The sequence below is a fragment of the Struthio camelus genome, chromosome 6 (assembly GCF_040807025.1).
Source record: "Struthio camelus isolate bStrCam1 chromosome 6, bStrCam1.hap1, whole genome shotgun sequence".
NCBI classification, from domain to species: Eukaryota; Metazoa; Chordata; class Aves; order Struthioniformes; family Struthionidae; genus Struthio; species Struthio camelus.
Genome location: NC_090947.1, coordinates 10,833,274 through 10,856,919, shown reverse-complemented (window position 1 = coordinate 10,856,919; position 23,646 = coordinate 10,833,274). Strand labels below are relative to the sequence as shown.

Below are 23,646 nucleotides of genomic sequence, written 5' to 3'. Positions count from 1 at the left end.
GAAATGGCAGAATGAGGGATCAGCACAGTACTTCCTCTGTACTAGCATAATGAGAAGCTGCCAGTGGTTAGTTAACAGAGAAAGCCACACAGGCACAATGCTGGAATGCAGCTTTGTGTAGCCCTGCAGGCTCTCTGAGCCTCTCCATTTACTCCTAGCACCCAAAGAATATGCTCTGTATGCTCTGTACACCTCTGCAAAACAATTCATAGGATGCCCTCTATGCTACCAATCTTGACAAAGCCAAGATGCTTCCCCAGCCTAACTCTCAGGCTCACAGATCCTGTCTCCTTTAACCACAGAAGAAATTTCGAGAGACCTATTTCTGTTCCCAGGTTTAAATTCTGCCCTCAGAACGTACAATGATGCCCATCAGGATCGCTTGGCTGGTTACATTCATGCCTATTCATTAAGATGGCATGATGCCCACTCACATGGCAGCAGACTATTTTCACTCTGTTAAACTACCAAGAAGAATGGGTTTAGAAGAATAATTTGTACAGTGTTGCAAGCCCCTGCTCCCTTGGAGAATGACGTTTTTCAGTGCTTTATTAACACAGCATATCTATTCAGTCTGACAGCTTTTGACAAGTTACAATTCTCCAAAAACATTGCAGGAAGCAGCAGACTGACCCAAATGACAGGTAAAACTGCTGGGATTGTGTCTTCTCCAAGCAGCACAAGTAGTAACAGAGAGATTTCAAATGGACAGCAACCTATCCTATTTGTGAGATGCCCATCTTTATTTTTCAAGGCTTCTGTAAGGACCACAATCTGCCAAAAAGCAACCATCAGCAACGGGGCTCCACCCTGAAAGACGGCCTTTCATATGGTAACATAATGCATCTCAAATACTGCTCCCAGTAGATTCTACATCTATTCCAACATTATGAAGAATTTCATTTCAGATTCTACAGCTGTAGCCTGTTGGATTTGTGGGTACATTAGCTGCAAATATTGAACAGCTGCAGTAACAGCGATACTGCCTGACTGTATTCGGGGAGCCACAGTGGTTGTGACAAGCAAGATTTCCTGCTCAACAATTAACCAGGAAAGCGGTAGATCATTTACCTTGAGGCCAAACAGCTGCACAATTTAAACTTAATCTTGAATGATTAACCTTTGCTTTTCTTCATGTCTGCTCTGCAGTTTCACCACAAGAGGGAGCTGAAGCCCCCTCCCCCTTACCACAAGGCTATTACTCAAAACCAAAGAATGACTGTCAGTACCATCCCCAACCCCTCCCTTGGACCTCCAGAGACCACTATGGCTTTGTTAAGCTTTAGTAAACGAGGTGGCATTCAGGAAGATGTGCAGTTACTTCTAAGCATACATTCTGTCAGGCCAGCCCATATGTCAAAATTCTCATTCAGAAATATTTAAGCAAAACACTGCAAAAGCTAAGAGTTAAAAGTGCAGATGCTGCAAACATGTATCTCCGCAAGAAAAAGATCTCTGGATCAAGCAGATTACACATTGCATGTGAAGAAAAACAAGAATAAACATCTACAAGATAAACATTCATCTATAACAAAGTTTATCAACAACATTTTTATTAGTCTTAGAGAAAGTATATTTATGTACATGTGGACAGTATCCATATAAATATATATGCTTCTCTAATTTCAGAGGATTTGGGTGACTTGCAATGTGTTATTTTACTCATAATCAGTCCTATAGGCTTTTTCTTGGATGCGTAACACCATTCTCCGAGCATAAAAATCCCTATATTCCTCAGGCAGTTCTTCAAGTGTTTTCAAGGCTCTGTCCAAGATTTGCAAGGCTCTAGAGGCTGCTGTGGGATCTTTATTTCCGTAAGTGTCATTTTTATCATAGTACTCAGAGGGAAGGTGCTTCCAAAAGACATTCAGTCCTACTCCAAATTCCTCAGAAATTACATTATGGAACCACAAAGCTGAAGAAAGAAAAACGTCTACAATGAAAATTAGTATCTAAAACTTCTATATGATTCATAACAAGAATCAGAATCACCCAGAATAAATCTAGTTGAGGAAAAGCCTCAAGAACCTTATTTTTTGTTTATCGATAGATATTCATATCCCCTAATAAGTCTTATTGTGCCAAATTTTAAAAGTTCTTGAAGAGGTTTACATCCATCCGTAACTTTATACAAAAATAACAAATCATTGAAGTCTGAAGTGATACTCAAATGCAAACAAAAAGGTAAGTGTGTGTAAGATGAAAGCGAGACACGTTCCTTGTCCACCTCATTCTTCTCCTACTCTAAATCCATACATCTATTTTTACAGAATTAGTCCCTCACCTTGCACAGATTGTCCAATTCTTAACGTAAACCACCAATATCAGTCAGGTCACCCATGCAAAGTTGTTAACTATTTGATGGTAAAGGCATGAGGCTTTTCATCTGAATCATCACCATTGTGGTAAGGATGCAAAGACATTTTTGCCTCATCTAGTATATTTTCATAATACATTTATTATGAAAATAGCTACCCTATTTCAAATTTAAACTGAAAGACAGAACACTGCTTGTTGCAGCTTAGTTGCTTGTACATACTGATGACATCAGAAAGGCCTATTCTGAAAAATGAACAAGCAGTTTCTTTCAGGTTAGGAAGAGAATCTGCTTCTACCTTCTCAATAACAACTACATTCAGTTCTCAAAGAACATCTCCTTTTTCAGTGATAAATATCCTAGAACACTGACAAAGCTAACGCCATTCTCTGGACTAAAATATCTATACTACCCAGGAGTTCTTAGCATGTTAAGTGTTTCAAACTTTGGACCAGCACACCTACTGACAAAGTCAAATCAGTATCTGTACTACATAGAAGAAAATTATGTATGCTGACATTGATGTAATGTACACAAACTGTACCAAACAGTTTCTTGAAAAAGAAAACCAATGGCAAGCTCAAAATTAAGTAACAAGTTGGAGCCTAAGAATCTATTTTAAATCATCCTAAAAAGCTACAGCTTTCTTGTTTACTGCCTTGTTTATAACGCCCAAATAACACGAAAATGAACAGAATAAGTACCTGTCACGAACTCACGATGAATGGAAAAAAAAAAAGTCATAACAAGTAGGAATAATTCAAACACCTTTCCCTGATCACACAAATTGTTATTTTAATATAGGAAGCAACTTAATATTGCTGCTTGTGCAGAAAGATGACTGGGACCTGTCTTTCCATTCTGCAGAGGTCTGTGGATTGGAGGATTACAAATTTTTAGAAGGTCCAGTAACTCTTCCATCCATAATTCTCATCAAGTCATCTGCCTCACAGCTCTGTAACACTAAGTGCCAGAGCTACAGAACAGAAATGCCACTTCACTCACATTCTGTCATTAACTCTGTGACCTGATTTTTCTAATTACAGATTTCTCAAGTTGCTTTTAATATTCCTTGTCTATTCACATAAAAATGTAGATGCACACAATGTAATTCTGAGGAAAGTAACATCTACAGGCAGGTGCAATGGTACCTTTTATTAGGCCAATTAGTCCAGTTGGAAAAACTTTGATCTATTATTTATTGTCCCTAGAAATGAGAAATTGCAAGTAAAACTCTTTAAAAACTGAAACATGGATGAGAGCTCTTGGTTTCTTACCTGGAATAAACAACACATCTCCTGCTTCCAGGTAACATTCATAGCGCTTGGCTTTCACAAAAAGGGGATATTTCTCAAGGTCTGGATTATCCACCTCCAGCACCTCTGATTTAGTACCTTAGGAAAGTTTTCAAAACCAATTAATAAACATTCTTAGTCGCCCAAACAGTAATAAAGCATGAGCAAATTACTAGAAATGATAGTTCTTGAATCAAATATATAATTCTGGTTTACTGCTCTATAACTCTTCTAAAAATCAGACAACTCTGATGACACTCCTCATAAACTGAGGAGGCATACTCTCTTGTCTACGTTTCTCCTGTAGCTGCAACCTTATTAACACTAAAGGAAACTTCCTCTGACATTTAAAATGCCAGTTGAAATCCAAGCGGAGCACTGTACTCCTCCACAGTTAGGTGGTGGAACCACAACCAGACAGAGAATGCGGGCTGCAGTGCTCCTTTGCAAATTTCCTAACCTGCCCCACTAAAATTCCTTAGTTTTGACTGATAGCAAACAGCATCAGAGTCAAGACAGCAAGTGACTTCTTTTACACCAAGGTGTTAGCTAGTGATTTTTTTTCCTACAGTGCAGCACTAGTCAGTTGGAAAGGCAACTATGATCACTAAATTCTGAACTAGAGATATGTGATATACATACCTGATAAATATAAATATGGTGCATCTTGAGGACTATACAAAACAACTCGCTTTTTCCCTGTTATTTGGATTAAGAAGTTATCCATTACCTGGAATGAACATAATTAGAAAGAAGTCAGCCAAGAGTTAAGAATGAATATATAGTCTGCAAATAATCTAAAATATCATCAGCACAAAAACCAGAATATTAAAACCTTCGTGTGTTAAGAATTAACTGAAAGCGCATCCAAATACAGAATTAACCTCGCCGCAAAATTAAGAATTTATGTCATTTTATCCCTTAACTGCCTTTTTTTTATTTTTTAAACAAACATCAGATATGGAAAAAAATTGTTTTCCAACCACCCTATCTTTTTTTCTTTAGGGAGGAATCATATTCTCAATCTTAAAACACAAAGACACATTGTGCTTTAAATACATCAAACAGCAAAACATAATGCAGAATACATTAGGAATTCCTTTTCTTTTTCTGTATTAGTCCTACTTCATTTTGCTGACTTTTTAACCAATAAAGATTTATTTTTCCCCAACTATAAGAAAAGTACTTTTCTTACAACCACATTTATTCAAAAATACACCGCATGATCTTAGAAGACAATCTTATTTGGGACCTATTGCACTGCAGCAACAGACTGTCCAAACCACTGTAAAATTATCAACAGTTTGGTCTTCAGAATGAAAAATGAAGGTAATCTTGAAGACAAAAATGATAAAAGTGACTTTGTTTTGGATTTTTAACTGAAATTCAAAATAAAACAATCAAGAATTAATCAAACAACTTTTAATCTTGTAAGTATGGAATTTCAGGATTAGACATAAAATCAGTATGATATTATGCCCACAAACGACTTCTATTTAAAATCCACTACACTGAACACGATGTAATTTAAGTGTTTCAACATAGGCAAAGTGTCTCTCATAACAGATCTTTGTCAATAGAGATTTGCTACTTAGTATTTCAGTCCTGCAATGTTATCTGCAACATTTAATGCTAAACACATGAATTACTTACATCATAGTGTGTCCACAGCTGCAATCCTGCTGAACTGATGCGGAAGACGCTAGAGAAAAACTGTTCTTTTTCAAAATACTCTGGAATCTGAATATCTTCTGCCAAAATAGGAAACTGCTTTTTGATATCTGCAATATCCTGAATCAAAAAGCAAATAACCCTTAGAAGGCCATATACGTACATTAAAATAAGGAAGCAGCTTATTATCACTTCTCATCATAGGGAACAGAGGACTGGAACTTCAGGCACAGCCTCAGAACATTCCAGCTATTTGCCTGTGCTGAAATATTAATGCTTTTTGATGGTCATCCTCCTTTCAGTGTTGACTCAGTCACCAGCAGTAAGAACTGCCAGAAAGCTGGTTTGAACTATAAGTGCTACAAATTGCACTGAAGCAGCCAAGAGACCATCAGAAACCTCTTTATATTACCTTACAACAATTAGCTACAGAACAGCAAGTGAAGGCTTCAGTAACTGCCTAAGCTCTTGTATAACTGCACCTTGTTTTAGACACTCATGTTTAAATACTCTGACCTAAATCCAGTCAAATTCACAGGCCAACTGACCATAAACAAGTTGTATGCCTGTACTGCACAGCCAGCAGATGACAACAGGCTTAAAACATTCCTAAGCTGCTTTACAATATTAGAACTGCAACTTGAGGTAACTCACCTTTCTAGGATCTTCACCCAGGGATCGCAAATAGTACTTTTCATCCTGAACATAATACAGAAAGAAACTTATGTCTTCCAATATAAATTACAAAGACACTTAAAGAAAGAACCTGCTTCTCATTAATCTAATGTAGGGCTTCATTAAAATATGATGCACATAAGTGGCACCCCCAACTTCAGCTACTTTGTTATCCTGCCTTTTCACTACTGCTCTCTGCTGTTGATCTCGAGCAATGAAAAAAAATATGTTGATTAACTGAGAGCAGAAGAGTGAGGCGGGGGAGAGTTAAAAGCCACAACCCGACATCTGCTTCAGTATTGCTCTTTCCCGGATGGATTCAAAGTAAGCATGAATTTTAACTTAAGCTCTTCAGAACACTGAGGCAGGAAGCCACTACAATTGACTTCAAAACTTACTGCTTCTTATATACGTAAAGGATGAAATGCATGTTTGCATTCAGAACTTTTCACTTCCTTAGTCACAGTTATCTGAAAAATCAGTATTTTGAACACTCTCTTGTAAAGGTAGCCCCACATATGCTTCTCAACAATCATGTCACAATATTTCTATATTCATATTTTGATGGCAGATACAGTCAAACTAAAATATCTGCATGACATATTTTTTCAACACACCTACATTATACACATTTTAAAGCAAGGTTTGATTTCTGAATTTGGGGCTGGAACTTTTGTTCATGTAAACTATCTTTGATAACAGGAACAGGACCACTGAAGTTAACCATATTATACTTATAAAATAATTTCCAAGGAAAGCTTTTTCTTCTCTGGCTCCAAGCCACATCAAACAGTTATATTTAAGATCAAGGGCTTTATTGGAATGAGACCTTAAATTACAAGTCATCTTTTTCCCTCCACATACCGGCAGAATAACTGATGGAAGAAACTGTGGCACTAAGCAAATTACCTCAGACAGAAAGTACTCTGTGTGTTTGACTTCAGCTGCTCTCTGTACAAATACATCAAAAGGCAGAGTTCTGAAACATAAACATTAAAATTCATACAATGAATCAAGGCAACCAGACATGATTTAAATACAGAATTTAAAATCATAAGCTCTCTTACCACAACTAGAGTAGCAAAAAATGCAACTTTTTTCTTTTTAAACGTGGTGACTAATCAGTGTTTGCAGTGAGTGTGAATCTTTTTTTAAGATAAAAATCGTACATTTACAAACCTCTCTGCTTTATAGTCCCACTATAGATCCAAACAGAGTCACAGAATCATGTAATTGTTGAGGTTGAAAGGGACCTCTGGAGACCATCTAGTCCAACCCACCTGCTCAAAGCAGGTCAATTAGAGCAGACCATCCAGTAAGGTTTTGAATATCTCCAAGGACAGAGACTCCACATCCTCTCTGGGCAACCTGTTCCAGTGTTCAACAAGTAAAAAGGGTTTTTTGAATGCTTAAGTTTAATTTCATTTATTTCAATTTGTGCCCATTGCCTCTTGTCCTGTCACTAGGCACCTCAAGAAGTCTGGCTCCATTTTCTTTATACCACCCCATCAGGTATTTATATATATTGATAAGATCCCCCTGAGCTTAAGGGGTCTCAATGGTCTGAGTCACAGAGCAAAAAAGATCTTTAGAGTAAATGAAATTCAAACTCTGGCCTACACCTGATAATACTGGATTAGATAGATCGTTTCTCTAAAAGGATGTCATTTTTGGGCTTGTTTGTTGCCCATTTCTGTAAATTTGCAAAAAAGCTCAGCACCAAGAACACTGCTGCTAGGCTGAAGGGGAGCCACTGGATCCAAAACGCTTTTAGGTGTATAAACGGAAGCTGAACCTTACCAGGAAAAAGACAAAAGAAAAACTAGACCACTCTAAATAGAGTACGACAATAATTATGGGTGATATACATATGTTTAAATACATACATTTCTGCTTTTAATTTATATGTGAACACAGATATCTATCTCCATTTGCAGATATATAAAACTTTCTTTCATTTTTTTTTTTTTATAAATGCTGCCTCAGCTCAGGAAAATGCAGGAAGTTTGGTTTTTTTCAGTGGCTTATTTACAGTTTTCTTGGAATCTATTAAATACAGTTTCAGAAGTTTTAAAAAAATATCAGTAGCCATTAGAGACTGTACCTCTGAAGTCAGTAACAGCTTTACATATTTGTGCAAATAATAGGAGCTTTTCATAAGAATTACAGTTTTTGACCTCGGTTGATGGCTGGGCGGTAAACCAAGCACATATAATACAACATATATTCATTGCTATGAATGTTTTGCTATCCACAAGAACCATTCAAGTTACAGTTCTCTGTCTTGTTGCTCATGCATCTATACTTAAGTGACTACTTTTCATAACAAACCAAAGCAAAGGGAGGTATTTTCCATATGACTAAAATCAGACTGGGCAAAATATGAAAACGATTTACAAGCTCCTAAGAGACACAGTCACACCATGGACATTATTTTAGAATTCTAATTTCTCACTAGTGAAGAGTTTCTTCCCAAGATGATACATTCACTCAAGTCACCATCTCACTCTAAATGGCACTGCCTAATGGCTATATTGCATGTAAACATCCATCTCAAATTTCAGAGCAACCGCTATGTACTGACGGTTAAGAAGAAACTCTCCTCCTCAAGTAAAATTATTCACGACCCTCCACTTCCTCTCCTGCCAGAACATGGCCTTCATCTGACAGTACTTAGACCACTTCTCTAAAAACATGTCATTTTAAGCTTTTTTGCAATATAGTCAAATCCAGTAACCACTTGAGGCAACAGGAGAGAAAAAAAAAATCTGATGTCAGCTGAGCTGTTATATCCTGCCCACTTACACCTGCTGCTGAAGGAAAAAGAAACTTTGTTCCTTACACCTCTCCAAATCACATCATCAGCTGTGAGTGTACTTCCACTGCAGCTTAAATTGATGCAAGCTGGTCCTGCCATTTTTCTGCCCTTGCTGTCCCCCCTAGTCATCTTATCTCCATTGTGGTAGCACTGGCACTCATCTGACCACTTGGTGAACCTTCTCAGGATGCTAAAACAGCAGGAAAAAACCACTGCACCAGCTCACACAGTGGTTGGGTGAGTGACAAAACCAACATAAAAAAGTGGGTAGAATCAGGCAACTCACAGTGGGACTGCCGTGGTACTCACATCAGTTTAAAATCATGAAGCTGCATGTGAAGTCTTCAGTGTTTCTGCTCTTCTAGATCTACTTACTCCCCCTTCAGATTAGAAAAGGAGATTTGCTATGGAAAGTCTCCACACTTTCTAAATTTTTCGTGAAGTAGATGAAAGTCTTTAATTCCTAACACCTGCCAGAAGGAAGCGCCACCAGAGCACCTCTATATACCTAACATACCTGATCAGCTGTATGTCTGTGAATCTCACTGTAAGAGATTTTATAATAAGAAACAAAATGGGTGAGGGGAGAGGTACGGAAATATGGAGGTAAGACAAATTCATTCAAGTATAATCTTATTTCAAAGGTTCAGAAGTTCAGCGTTCATACGAGCAGAATATAAAATGAGCAGGATTATATGGTGTTTTTCCCCCCACTTGCACAGACTTCTGGTTTGTTTACACTTACGGCACATGCTTCTGCTTTCTTAAAATTGTAACAGATCGAACATATCTTGTTCCCACTTAAGGAAAACAAATGACAACTAAAATAAAGGCATTTACCCTTGAAGAACAATAACACAATGACTGAGATGAGATGAACTCTAAAGAAATGTTTTGGCAAGCTACATGAGAGTAACTTTGAAGGAGACCAGGAGTCTGTAAGACCCATATCAAGATTAAAGGGCTGGTAAAACGTGTGGTGTCCAGTAGTTTGAACACATTGAGGACTGCACATGCTAACTTTGAAAAGAGTTTGCTTTTTAATTAGTAACATCCCTCTAGAGTAAACACACTGGAATAGCATGCCTGCCAAACGCCATTTCAGGCGCAATATTTGTCAGAAACTAGCACTATTCAATAACATTGAAAAGACACCATATAATTAAAGCAAAATAGCATACTATCTAGAATCAAGTTTCTTATTTATGCCAGGAAATGACAGGCTCAAATTTCCTCCAAGATTGTTCTGTCAAAATCTCTTTACATCACTTATCCACGTTAACCTTTTTTAAGACACTCTTTGGCCTCTCCTATCACACTGTAGCATTTATTTATAGTATTGAGATATTTGTGAAATGAAGAGAAGAGTGGGAAATCAAGGACAGTAATTTGATACTTAGTTTGAATTTTTCACAATAAAGTATCTTCACCCTCCTACCCTCAAACCGATTAGTGTAATTCTTAAAGGCACATGCATTTAAATACGAGAGGCCTTGGAATGAAGTACCTATATATAAAGTTCTTACTGAGGAAATCCATCTGTGGCACTGTAGAAACATGAATCTTTACTTCTTTAGATCCTTCTGCTTGGCTCAGGTAATCCACTGTCCATTTGGTTGTGCAAGTACCCAGTTCTATCCCTTTCAGCACTACTGGCTTTCGCTAAGGAAGCAAACAAACAAAAATTGTGAAATGATTGTAGCATCCAGCAAAAAAATCCAGAATTAGTTTTTCAGACTAAGTACGCACAAACAACTCCGCTGAGTACCAGGACCTGCAGCACAAAGTTACAACTGAATAACTGCATGAATCAGAATCCAGAATGTTGAAAGAAAATACAGCAAATCATGAGACTGTTTCTCTATTTACTGCATGCTCTTCCATAGTGGGAAAGGCAATGATACGGAGAGGTAAAGACAGCTTTAACTCTCAGTATATTCTACAGCCACTCTTCCGTGGCTCTATCTAGCTAGGCTAAGTTTAGCCATTCTAGCCAGAGCCTAGCAGAAAACAGATATAAGACCATACATTAACAGTGTAGTTTGTGGGCTGCTGTGGTGCTGTATTTTCTCAAGAAAGAAGCTCTTTCCACCCATTTTTAAGGGTCATTGATGCTGACAACCATGAATAGGTTTGATTCAGTGCATACAAAACATCAGTAGAAACACTCTTTTGCTTTGAATCAGGACCTTGGAGAAAAAGGAAGCAGCTGACAAGAAAAAGAAATGGTAGTCACACATGTTTTCTAACTGGCATTAAAGAAAATAAGTCACAGATAGATCAACTGCTTGGGTTATTCCGTATATGGGAACTGGTTAGCCACCAGAGATTCCTTGCTCCTACACCTACAGTTATTTTAATGAATCGTGGTGCCTGCTATGAAAGATATCAAAACCAAAACTGATTGATTATCTTTAGTACCAGGCTGCTACAGTACTAACCCAAACCATTTCCTTTCATTTGTTGAATCCTTCTCTGATTAACTGCTTTGGAGAGTACCTTTATTTTCTGTAAGTAACTTTTACTACTAGAAAAACACACATATTTTCATAAAGGATAGTAGATCTATTTCATCCCCAGTTTTAAGCAAGATACCTAAAGATGCATCTTGTTTGCAAGCAACTCCCTGTGGGGAATAAAAAAAAAAAAAAAAAAAGATGTGGATTAAAAAAAAAATCTCCTTGGAAGGAGCAGAACCCTAATTTCATTATCCTTCTCCATGAGGGAAGCAGAGGTCTGTGCAGAGATTTCTAGGGCTTGCCTGCACTACATTTTACTGCTAGATAAGGCCCTTTGTCTCCCCAAGCCGGTAAGAAGAGTTTGTCTGCTCTTTACTAGGCCAACACGGGTTCATCAGCAACGGCAGGACCCCCGAAATCCCCACTCTCATCACTCCCCACCTTCCCGCCGCTCCCCCACAGCGGCCGTTACACCCTTCCCGCCGCCGGCGCGCGCCCCCACAGCGGCCGTTACCGCCCCGGCCCCAGCCGCGCGCACAGCCGTTGCGGGCGGGAGGAGCGACTCTACCGTCGCCCAGGTGCCTCCCAGGGCCCGAGGCCAGAGAAGCCCTGCGCTTCGCCCAGCGGCACCCCGCCGGTCCGGAGCCGCTACCGGCGGGGTAGGAAGGTGCGGACAGAGCCGTACCCGGGGGTAGATGTCCCGCAAGAACCGCTCCCGCGTGACCCCGGCCAGACTCGTCACCAGCTCCACCGACTGCCCCCGCTGCTCCATGGCCGCTTCCGCGACGGTGAAGCGTGTCCGTCTGCCGCCAGCCCCCGGAAAGAGGGAGTCGCGCACAATCGTTCCCCTCACCCCGTTCGGTAAGGGCCGGGGAGACAGTGAATTCAGGCTTTCTCCGGCAGAGAGCCCTGCGGAGGGCGTCGCGAGGCGGGAGACGCGGGCGGCTGCGCGACACTGTGCGCTCCGCCGAGCGAGCGCGATCCAGACCCGCCGGTTGCGCCGGGTCCCCCCGTGGCGGGGGAACTAGCGGAGGCGGCTCTGTTTCCCCCCGAGCGCGCTAGGCAGGGCCCCGGCCGGGCGGGTTGGCGGCGGGGAGGGCTGCGGCTATGGCGCTGTGCGCGGCCTCCCGGCGCGGCCGTTGGCTCGTGCGCGCGCTCGCCGTGCCGCTGGCGCCGGCGGGGGGCCGGGCCCCGAGGCCGCTGCCCGCCGCGGCCCTGCTGCCGGCGGCGGGGCTCCGCCTGCTGCCGCCCGCCGTGCGGTTCGCCAGCAGCGAGGGGCGCGGGCCGGGGGCTGACGGGCCGCAGCGGAAGGTGGTGGTCGTGAGGATCACCAGCCCCGTCATGTGGCTCCGCACCCGCTTCTATTATCTCCTCATCCGCCTCTACTTCGACCAGGACTTCAGCATCGAGGAGTTCACGCGAGGGGCCAAGCAGGTGAGGCTCCTGCCGCTCCTCGGCGGGGCCGGGCCGGCGACAGAGCCGGCCGGGGCTGCCTGTGCGGGGGCTCGGCCCATGTGTGGGACTGAGGCCCCCTCGCATGCGGGGGCGCGGCCCCGGGGGTCACCGGGCAGCCGGGAGGGCAGGTGGGCAGCTATGGCTGGTGGTACCACGTCGCTGTGCAAGAAGGCTGTGTTCACGTGCTAGACTTCTCCCCTGGTTCCCAATACACATTTGAAATTATGCTGCTAAAATGGAACAATGTCTTGGCAACAAAAGGTACTGGTTTATGCCAGGTGTCTGGCAGTATAGAGATACATGGCCCTCTTGAGCGCTCTGTTAAACTTTGTACTGCTGGTCAGCAGAGATAGGTGTGTGTGTGCATCTCCTTTTTCAGCTTCTGGAGTCATAGCAAGGGAATCTCATATATTTTATATGCAGAATGAGATGTTCTGAGACCATGTTATTATGACAGAGCTGAAAATGTGGCTCTAGTGAGTCTCCTGAGGTAGTACTACAGTAACATGAGAAGTGTTTGCCTTTCTTGAGGAAAAATTTGTACTGATTTCTGTTCTTTGGACTCCACCCTATAGACAGCACCCTAGAGCAGCCTTGGCTTGGTTGATCTTTGGTGCTGACATCATTTGAAGTCTGTTGAATTCACTGTAGAGACCTTCTTTAACTTTAAGTTAAATGTTAAGTTAAATGCATATGCATTCAGTAGGTACTTGAGTGTAAAACAAGTGCTCAACTTTTTGGCCTTTTGGAAGAATTGAGAATAGTCAGAGGTGTGCTTTTTGTTTTTGAGGTTGAGTTTGGGATTTTGTTTGTTTTATTTTCCCAGATCCCAAAATTATCAGAATAGTATGAAGAAAGGCATTTCCAGATGCTTTAGGGGAAAACTTATGTATTTTTACCTGGTTTTCCTAAGATGGCAAAGCTTAGGCAGTCATAGAATGGATGCACATACTTGTTCCTTCAAGTTTTTCAACCCTATGAGCCTTTTCAACAAAGTAAGTCAGAGAGGTAGAGATCTTAAAGCTAATTTTATAAAAATTAGTGAGTTAACTGCTGTGAAACTTCAGTTATTGAATTGAGTTTATTTTTTGAAAAAGGCCTGAGATCCCTAATCAAGAGAGACGAAGAAAACCACATTGAATTAGTTGCAGTGCATGCAGAACTGCATGTCCTTCCTTGCCCTCATTCTTTTTTTTTAATGTAGAGATCAACATGCTGTCAGTGTTTCACAAGTACACTTTTTGAATACATAAGGGCATCATCATACGTAGCTGTACCTGCAAAATGGGGGGTGAGGAAAGAGAGATTGAGTTTCCTGAGGTGTAGAGACTAACCCAGACTCATAAAGACATTTGTTATTAGCCTGAACTTTTGTTTTGACTGAAACCGAGATGGGCTAGGAAAAGGGGCAGGGGAACAGAACATTTACCGGGAAAGATTTAGATTGTTTGAATTAACCAAGAGAGCACATAAAAACAAGTTGTATAGGTAACTTTTTTAGTAAGTTGTGCATTTACTTTCCTGTTTTCAAAGGGCTTGATTCTCTGAATGAAGCTGAATTTATTATACCTTTCAAATTACTTTCTTTAATAGAAAAGAAACCTTATATTTTGATCAATTTTTTTTTTTAATTAGACACAAGGATTGCATTTCAATGATGACATATACTGCAAACATTGAAATCTTCAGTCGTGGAATATTTGGGCCACTTGCAGACGATGGATTTTGCTGAAAAATAAGCCAACCTAGAATTATCTGTTCACATATTTATCTTTTTTTGCAGGCCTTTTCTCTTGTTTCAAAGCTGCTGTCTCAGCGTAAACTTGATCTGCTGGAAGAACTTGTATCAGAGGAGGTAAATGCTTTCCATCTCTTATTCTGCCAATAGATTTTCAGTTATGAGATAATATACGTTCCCACCTGTCAGTATTTGCAGACGCTACCAATTTGGTATAATTTGAGAAAAAAGATTCTGACATTGGACAGGGCAATTCTGTTTGTCTTGCAACTTTTATGTGTAATTTCAAGGCATGAAAGTTAATTTAAAGTTACTGTATAAAAAAAATATTTGTAATGGCTCTTGCCATTCAACATAGGGACCAAATGCCAAGAAGACTGGTGTACTGGAAAGGGTTAGAAGTTGATGGATTCTGGAGGGAGGGCAGAGTTGCATACCTCTATTGGTATAAGCAAATAGTATGGTCGAATGTCTCGGTGGGTGCACCAGGATTTAGGTGGCGAATTTTTGTTCATCCCTGCTTTCCTAATAGGTGTGCAGCCCCAAAGAGATCACATGGCCAATTATTGGTCTCATCTGGGAGGCCTCAATCTTGTGTCATGATCTCAGGGATGTGACTGACCTGGCTAGTTAAACATCAGTGCTGTGTGTTCTATCTTTTTATGAATTTTTCATTGCTGAAGTTGTCTTGGCCTTCCCAGGGGACGGAGGTAGCAGATGCAGCAGAGCCAAGTGGAGGAGCTACTTCAGGTCTATGTCTGCCCTGTTACTGGATGTCAGCTTGACCTGCCCTATTGCCACCCATGCCTTTGCAGCAAAAAATTTGGTGCTATTCTAGTGCATCCCTACTGGACAATCTTGTCTTCTCTCTCTGAGCAGAGATAGCAATAAAATGTGAGTTTGTTTCTTATAGTTTTTTTGAAAGAGCACCTCCTCTTTCTCTGCTCATCTTAAATTCTCTGGGTGATCAAAGCTAATATAAATCCAGAGACCTCAGGTAACCAGAGCGTGAGCTGACTGAGGCTGTGATACCAGACCATTTTTTTGTGAATTTTGTATCTCTTCCTTGTAGATAAAATAGCTTCTAGTGAAAATTGCCTCTTTTGCTTCCATTTGACCTCTGGATTTGTTTATTATTCAAAAATGGCAACTTAAGTTAGGCTAAAAACTAAGTCTGAGTTAAAAATAAATGTTGAACAGCTTCATTATTCCTTCCTTGTGACCCCACTTTCTCATGTGGTGTTTGAGGTGATGCTCCTGTTCAGTTCATACACCATACCCATTTTACTTAAGAGTTGCATAGGTCCTTAGGACAATCATATACTATGGCTATGAATGTCATATGAAACTTAACTCTAAAAGCAATGATTTTCCCATCTTTTCTGGTTTACAAGTTTCTAAACATTTTCCAATGGGAATGTGGTTCCCTGAATGACAAAAATGAACCTAAGGGTAATGGAATTGCTTTTCAAAGAAATTTATGAAAGATAACTAAGGAATAATTGAATCAAAACCTAAGGAATATATCTATAGAGAGAAGGCAGCAGAAAGAAGGCAGAGTGTAAGTATGACTGTAGAAGCAAGCTTAACTGGTATTTTTTAGGCTTACATGCCTTACTATCAACATGTAAACTGCAAAGTAACTTCTTAAAAGATTTTTTTAAATATTTAGGTTTCATTGCGTTTCATTCTGCTCATTAAATAGATCTTTTTTAATAGGGCTGAATTTGGGATTGGGAGTGCCCAAGTGCTTTTTCACATCCTCTATGTTGTATATTTAAATGTTACAGTGATAGAGCTCTTTTTATTAACTGCAATAGAAAAGATTGTTACTTCAGTTTCCTGATAAAAAACTAAGCTACAGTTTTTCTAAATTTAGGCACTTAAGGTGTTGAAGGAAAAGATTTCATTGCTTCCTGACAACCACAGGGATGCTTTAGCAGCTGACATAGATGCAATCATGTACACAACAGAAGGAGATGTTCGCATTTACTATGATGATGATGGTATGTTTAGGCTTTTAAAAGGTTTGATCAATGGGCAATCTGTTTTCCTGGTTTTACTTCTAGCAGGCATTCTCCTTACAGATGTTTTTTTTTGAATTCTGTTTCTCATTTCTTATTCTTCTATTTATAATTCCCAGATTTCCTTTTAAACCAGAACCTGAGACATTACTATTAATGAGTCATGGTAGTATTTTGCATTCTGTTTAAGTTTTGCTCATTCCTCTTCTTTTCTAATTTCATATATTTACGTTATTTGTCCTTACTCATCTCAAACCATTCAAAAACAATTATTCTTTATTTCTTTACTATTTTAATATATTTGTATTTAATTTTAAAAATTATTTTAATTATAGAAAAACAATTATACTCTATACAGAAAGCTGTTTGCTTGAACCATGAAAATACATCTTGCAAGAAGAATAATGAAGGCTGGATAATGAAACAAGTTTTATTGTTTTCACCTCTCTGCTTTCATGGAAAATATTCTGTTCTAGGACATCTTGATTTTTAAACTAATGATGAAGTCAAATAAGTTTTTCATTTGTTTAACTGCTAGCACTATGTGCTTGGTCCTCTATCACACGCAGTTGAGGTAGTTCGTAGTCTAAGCCTGAGTCTTCCAGTGAGCGTTTCAGGTTCTCAAGCCCAATGAGGTTTTTTTCCCCTGTTTTTGGATTACAGTTTTGGGATTTTTTTCCTCTCTCTATGCTTGATCCTGAGGTTCAGCTCCTCAGCTTTATGTACTTTTGTGGTATCATTTGTAGACTTTGGAACCTGTAGCAACCTGCTTTTCATGCAGTTTGACTGTATACCATGTCAGGCAAAATTCATGATGAATTACATAACTTTTTGCTGAACGTAATTTTATTTTTGCTAAACAGCATGAATATAGTTTTAAATAGCTTTATTGTTCATTATTCTATCATGCATTCCTTTTGGCTAAAGTCGGTTGCTCTTCCTGGGTCTCAGTAGAACACATGCTAGATTGCAAATAGGAATACCTGACCAATGACAGACATATATTGTTCGAGAGATCTAACTTATACTTTGGTTTTATTTCCAACAGGAAGAAAATTTGTTAGTATACTGATGCGTTTTTGGTATCTGAATGGTGCTAACTTACCTGATGAGGTGCCAGGTGAAACTAAAGTTTTCCAGATTATGTTTGGAGATGAAAGTACAAAAGAAAAAAAGCATCTTTTAACAGCAAACTATGAGTAAGTGTTCTTGTCCTTTTCTTTGCTGTAAACTGTATATAGGCAAGTACATGGGCTAGCTCGGTGGAAACTAATCTGGGAAGTGGAAGCGTTCTCAGCAGGACAGTGCAGAATGTGGTGTGTTTTTATTTACCTTGCTTTAATCTAAGTGAGCTCTCATCCAGTTTCCCAGTTTTTATTCTAGGGGCAAATTTTTTAAAAAATCCATTAAAGTCATCATGCTTTTACCTTGTTTCTGAGTTTGAGATTAATGGGAACCCTTTCTCTGTCAGGAACGACAAAACTTGGAGCACCAAATAGGGTTTCTGGTTTTTTCCTTATACTGCTCCTGCAGCTTTCAGGAAAGAGGCCAGTATCAGTCCTTGGTTCCTGTTTTTTGCGGTACGGCTAACAGCAATGCAGTCAAGCTAAGCAGTCAAGTGCAGTTCTGTTGACCTGTCACTTCCCACACAAGAGTCAATACTGCAATTAGCTCAAGAAAGTAGCCTGTAAAAGAGGAAAATATTAGCCAAATCCTTTCCGCGAAAAGACAGAACAAGGCAAACGTCACTTGGTGTTTGGATGGTTCATGCCACTGTAATCTAAGCCCTTGAAGCACAAACTAGTCAGGTAGATAGATTTTCATTGGAATGCTTATAAATAGTATCTGTGTTCGTTTACTGCGACAGAGCAAAGCAAAAATACCTGCACAGTTGGCAACATGTACTGAATATAACATTCTCAGAAGCTGGAAAAAGTGAGAGGTTTTGTCTGAGAAACACAATATAGTCAGTGACTTCTAAACCCGCATTTGAACTGGAGAAATTGTAGAGTCTATACGACTTGGAGCCACAGAATAAAAGAAGCATTCCAAGGACACAAATGGTTTTCACGCGGATGGGTTTTCCTGGAGCCATCCCTCAGCCATATTCAGGATCTTCCTTAGAGTTGGAGGCTTCTGATGCCCCCATTAATTTCAAGAGCCTCCACTTAAGGCATTGAGTATGAATTTGTAATTCCTCGTAGAGAGTTATCTTTGCAAGTAGGTGTTCCTTCTGCTACTTACAGTGCTGACCTAAACTCAAATGGATGAGGGTACTAGAGACTTTGGAAACTAAATGTTACTGTAGTGTTTGGGTGTTTGGAGAAGGCAGTTTCCAAGAGTAAACTGGTATGTAATAGCAAAGCAATGAGGTTACACTGCTCTTGTCCACAGTCTATAGATGACTTGGGAACATGGATATCGAGCTTGGATTCAGACTTACCTTTGTGACAACCAGCCAAAACTGACAAGGTCAGGGGAGAAGGTATTGATGACTACAAAAGGAAAGGGGAAGACTTTTTTGAAAACAGAGGGTTCATGTTTTTATTTTCCTGTCAGCCCCTGTGGAACTTACATTTAGAGAGATTTCGTACTACTTGTACTACTTTAGTACTAGCTTGATTTTTGTTATATTTCTGAAAAAGTATTACTTCTAAGTATTTAAAATATAGTTCAGTGAAAATGCATTTTTTTGGGTAGAGTGCCTAGCATCTGGCATGTTCATTTTACTACGCAGTTACTGTCTCATTGAAATGAAACCCTTTATTTAGGATGAAGATTTGCCACAAAGCATATTCATGGTTATTGCTATGGAAAGTCGGTACTCTGTTGATATCAGGATCTTTACTCTTGCTGCTTGATCCCATCTGTGGGATCTGAGCCAAAACACTTTGAAGTCAGTGGAAAGACTCCTGATAAATTCAGTGAGCTTTGTTTCTTGCGGTAGGAGTAATTCTAATTTTCTATTTTGGGCCGTAAGCATCAGAGCTTAATGAGCTGTAACAGGAATAATGACCAAGTGAAATGTTTCTTCATGTTTTCTTGTTGCTGCTAGTAACTCTTTAAGGATCAAGTGAATTTTAATAACTCTTCACTTATTGTGCTACCTTTTCCAGGTTTCAGAGAGAATTTACAGAAGGAGCAAAACCAGACTGGACTATTACACGGATTGAACATCCAAGGCTATTAGAATAAATGTCTTCTGCAATGTCTTTATGTACCATTATAAATGTTCTGATGTAACACATCAGGCATTTTTTTGGTCTCTTTCCCCTATCTTACCCCAAAGAGGGATGGATTTTGTATGTTTGTTTCCCAAACTTGTTTCTGAAATTTACACTATGCTGAAGTGTTGCAATAAAGCCTTTTCCCTGGAACAGGCTAATACAAATTTAATGGGTACTAGCGCTCATCCAAGGCATTTGCACGGCACAGTTCTGCACAGGCCAATATTATGAGTATGCCAACCTCTTACAATCTGAGAAGAAATGATGCTGTTTGGAGATAAACAGCATTTTCATGGCTGGTGGCCCTCCTGAGTTATTTTCGTATTTCTTTTTTCCTTAGGGACTGTACAATATTTAACTGAATAATATTTGAGATGAAATAGAGGTAGATGGACTTCTTAGATTGTCTGGTGTCAACTGTACATTTTGAGGTAATCTTGCTTTTGAATGTATTTGAGATCAAGAAACTTAGAGCTATTATCAGTGTTCGTTCTTATTCCAATCTCTCTTGCACCAAACTTCTAGCATTGCACTGAGAAAACGGATCCATGATTTTTTTTGGACACTTTTGATAAGTAATATGAGCAACACTCCTTTCAATTCAGTAACATGCCAGCAGTTCCAAATTTAGAGGCTTAAGGAGAAGAATTAATCTAAAATCTGAATTAAAAGGGGGGCCTGACCGTGTTACGGTAAAGCTAAACGAAGTTGTCTCTGTTTGTTGGAGAAGTAAGCAAATCATTAAAATTGGATGTTGCTGTCTCTGGAACAGCTAGGTCCACGGTCTAAGTAGCTTGAGATAATTATGTGCAGTTCAACAGGAGTTCATGGTAACGGTTGTGTGTCCCCATCTCTGTTTAGCATAAAGCTAAACTTCTTGCCCAGCATGTTGAAAGGATTTGTACAGTGTTTTGAAAATGTAAAATAAGTATAATTAATGTGATTTACAGGAGCTGCAATTGGAGAGTATAAATTAAATGTTGTATAGTTCAGCTCCTTTGATGATGAAGTAGTTTAATGACAGGACTGCTTAAACCTTTTCAACAAATTTTTTTCTGCCAGGTGTTGGTGAAACAGTGAAGGTGTTTTGCTCGTGAGGTTATGCTTGCTCTTAAGGTTAGCAGCAGCATGACTTTATAATGGAGAATTTGTGATTTAGCCTCTGGCCAAAGTTCATTGATGACAGAGCCTTGTCCTGAGTGGAGAGAACAGAAAATTCTGTTTTTAAAATTGCATATTGTCACTTTGGAAAAGTTTGAGGCAAACTAAAAAATATTTGTTGTTCTGTGGGCTGTTTGCTAGTGCGTTTCTAAATGGTGGCATGTCCAGTTTGCCACTGAATGGGGTGCTGCAAGAAGCTGCGATCATCAGTCTTATTTAATGTAGTCACAGGAGGAATAAGCAGAATGCTAGTGCTATGTGCAGATGCACTTCTAAAATAAGTCATTTTTATACAGCAAAAGAAGACAAAACTATTCTGAATGTGTGTTGTCAACAAGAGCCATCTTCATATTCAGGAGTGTCTGCTTTCACGTTAAATCAACGGGTACCCATCTAGAAATGCTGGAATATCTTAAAATGTTTAGTTTTTAAAATTACTTATGTTGGACTGGATATGTCAAAAAGGACTGTCATGACAATATAAGGATTACCCTCTTAGTAGTGAGTGCTCCATTTTTCAAAATGAAGGTGGGGCAGACACTACAGTAGGGCTAACAGTGAAATGAATTGATATTATTTTCAATAGCAGCCTGGTTTTGTTCACTATAAAATGGTGACTTGAGATGAGCATGCTCCAAGTTGATAATAATGCAGTTTTGTTGAAGAATAAGATATTATTTAGAAAATTTTATGTACTAACTTATGTACTTACATACAGAAGTATTTATATGTACTATCTTATCTCTCAAAGTTGAGTTTGCTTTGTTTTGTTTCTCCTCTAAGATTCCTTAAAAAAAATCTATGCTGGAGACTACAAATCGCCATCAGGTGCAAAACTACCCACAGCCTTAATGTATCATAAATAAATCTGAAAGGCACCTGGATTACTAAACGTACTGTACTGGAAAGAACGGTTTGCTTCTACAGTGAATAAAAGTAGTGTAATTAAAATAATTTACTGTCTAATATTAGTTTCCTAAAATTAACTTCTGGAGGAATGGACAAATATACTTCTTAGAGAGTATTTAAAGTTTACAGCAAATTTTGCTGGCTTCTTTTCACCTGCCATCCATAAATTCTCAGTCTTATAGAAGATGATCTTAGGAATTACTCAGACTGAAGTGCATGTCAGTAAAGAGCATTTGGCATCTTACAGTATCAGAGCCTTATTTGCAATTAAAGAGACAGTTGTCTTCATTTAACTTTTTTTTTAAATGTCTTTTCCTTAAGTGAAGTTAGCATTTTCACTCACCGTGCTACACTCATCACTCATCGTTTTATGGATGGCTCTAGAAACTGATTTTAAGAAAAGGTGTAAACAAACACCTCTTTTTCTTAAACCATTCTCTTTGTTCTCAAACCATTATGATTCAATGGCTAGGATTACCTCGTGGAAACAGACTTTTTTCCTCCATGTCACTTGTTTGTGTGGAACAGAAACTTCTGTTTTGTGCATAGCCAGCCTAAAATAGCTACCCCCGCTTACATTATCTGTAATAAATGATTTGGTATCTTCAGCCTAGCTCATAGCGAATAAGTTTCTGTAGGTTGTAAAGACTTCCAAATTCTCATGGCAAAAAGGAGAAGGACAAAACAGTTAAATTGGTTTAATCCTGATCTAAGTAGACTTCCTAAGACTCATAGACTAAGATGGAGGAGGAGAATATTGTGCTATAATTAGGAGAAGCAATTTCTAGTGCCATCATTCTAACATCTTTCATTAAAATCATAATATTAAGTGTTACAGTACTTTAAAAAAGAGCTAAGGGAAGTGTTTTATTAGATACCTCTTCATGAATTAAGAATAAGCAGTAGGCACTCTTAAGTAGCATGCAAACCATACTGTGTGGAATTTCTGCTATGCTTGTTGTCAGAGTAAGGCCAGCAAAACTGTAACCCAGGATTAAGTACTGAGAGTTTTAAGTAATATTAAAGAATGGATTTACTGCCCCTGAAGATGCTGAACAGGAGACACTAGAATGAGGTGGGGCTCTCTGTGTCACTGCACGTTAATGCTCTTGCTGATTTGTCTCAGCCCTCTCCAGAGGAATCACAGCGCGTAAAGATTTGGGGTTGCTTTATTTCCCTTCCATCTCCTTGACTGGCTTCCATTTCTGTTGTTGTAAATCGGGGAGGGCTAGTAAGACTCTAGTTATGGTTTACAGCCTGTAGATGTCCATACATAACAAACTAAAATATTTGCTGCTTTAGCCTGCAAACTTCATTGTTCAAGCCCCAATAGCTCTTGAAAACAGGGCTACTAGATTTGGGAGTGATTTTTTTCAGGGTAAAATCCTTATCTTCAATAGCAAGGCTGACACCACTGATTCATTTTACACAGAGCAATTGAGTGTCAAGATAAGTAGGCCTGAACTGGGGAGGCAGGGATTAAAGATGCCATATCCCTGGATGAAATCACATTTCTTTCGGTTCTTGGGGAATTCAGGAATGCTTCAGTTATTTACTTGTTCATCAAAAACTGTGGTCATGCTTGCTAACTAGACATTGCTCAAGAATAAACAGCTGCTTGGCACAGTTTTCCTGCATGTTTCTGTAAATTTTGACAAGCTCTAGCTAAATCTGGCTAACCCAAACCCTATTAATTTGCACATCCCATTCACCAGTAGATGGCCTTTGTCACAAAGCTGTAGAAGCTATTGTGAATGTGAAGTGATTAGCATTAATGAGAAGTGGAAGATGGATTTGATAAAATGGTAGGGGCATTGGTTGCCACTTAAGCACTATTTAAATCATGTACTTTTGTCTTATTAACAAGTCTTTGTATTCTTACTGGCTTGGGTCTTGA

At 39.3% G+C, this 23,646-nt stretch overlaps 2 protein-coding genes across 3 annotated transcripts; one reads left to right on the top strand and one right to left on the bottom strand.

Moving 5' to 3' along the window:
- Nucleotides 1-1,536: 1,536 nt before the first annotated feature.
- TYW5 (tRNA-yW synthesizing protein 5) lies at nucleotides 1,537-12,208 on the bottom strand. 2 transcript variants are annotated; one of them, XM_068948218.1, is made up of 8 exons: nucleotides 11,921-12,208; nucleotides 10,284-10,438; nucleotides 6,868-6,937; nucleotides 5,938-5,982; nucleotides 5,266-5,403; nucleotides 4,255-4,342; nucleotides 3,595-3,711; nucleotides 1,537-1,915 (listed from the first exon to the last, which is right to left on the bottom strand). In XM_068948218.1, the coding sequence occupies exons 1-8, from the start codon at nucleotides 12,005-12,007 to the stop codon at nucleotides 1,659-1,661; spliced, it is 957 nt and encodes a 318-aa protein (XP_068804319.1). In that variant the 5' UTR covers nucleotides 12,008-12,208; the 3' UTR covers nucleotides 1,537-1,658. The 2 variants fall into 2 exon arrangements, with proteins under 2 accessions (XP_068804319.1, XP_068804318.1); XM_068948217.1 differs by having other exon boundaries at nucleotides 11,804-12,091.
- A 119-nt stretch (nucleotides 12,209-12,327) lies between these two features.
- MAIP1 (matrix AAA peptidase interacting protein 1) lies at nucleotides 12,328-21,992 on the top strand. The gene is made up of 5 exons (XM_068948219.1): nucleotides 12,328-12,669; nucleotides 14,474-14,545; nucleotides 16,308-16,434; nucleotides 17,501-17,651; nucleotides 19,569-21,992. Exons 1-5 carry the CDS (start codon nucleotides 12,343-12,345, stop codon nucleotides 19,645-19,647), a joined length of 756 nt encoding a protein of 251 aa, XP_068804320.1. The 5' UTR covers nucleotides 12,328-12,342; the 3' UTR covers nucleotides 19,648-21,992.
- The last annotated feature ends 1,654 nt before the right edge of the window (nucleotides 21,993-23,646 follow it).

Excerpts from the sequence above, each read along its gene's own strand:
- TYW5 (XM_068948217.1), bottom strand. The coding sequence starts at position 12,007 with ATGGAGCAGCGGGGGCAGTCGGTGGAGCTGGTGACGAGTCTGGCCGGG. Across the intron at positions 6,938-10,283 it reads AGTAAGAACTTTATATATAG|AACTCTGCCTTTTGATGTAT; the intron begins GTACTTCATTCC and ends TTTATGTTTCAG. Across the intron at positions 4,343-5,265 it reads AGCTGTGGACACACTATGAT|GTAATGGATAACTTCTTAAT; the intron begins GTAAGTAATTCA and ends TGTTCATTCCAG.
- MAIP1 (XM_068948219.1), top strand. The coding sequence starts at position 12,343 with ATGGCGCTGTGCGCGGCCTCCCGGCGCGGCCGTTGGCTCGTGCGCGCG. Across the intron at positions 12,670-14,473 it reads TCACGCGAGGGGCCAAGCAG|GCCTTTTCTCTTGTTTCAAA; the intron begins GTGAGGCTCCTG and ends CTTTTTTTGCAG. Across the intron at positions 14,546-16,307 it reads AAGAACTTGTATCAGAGGAG|GCACTTAAGGTGTTGAAGGA; the intron begins GTAAATGCTTTC and ends TTCTAAATTTAG.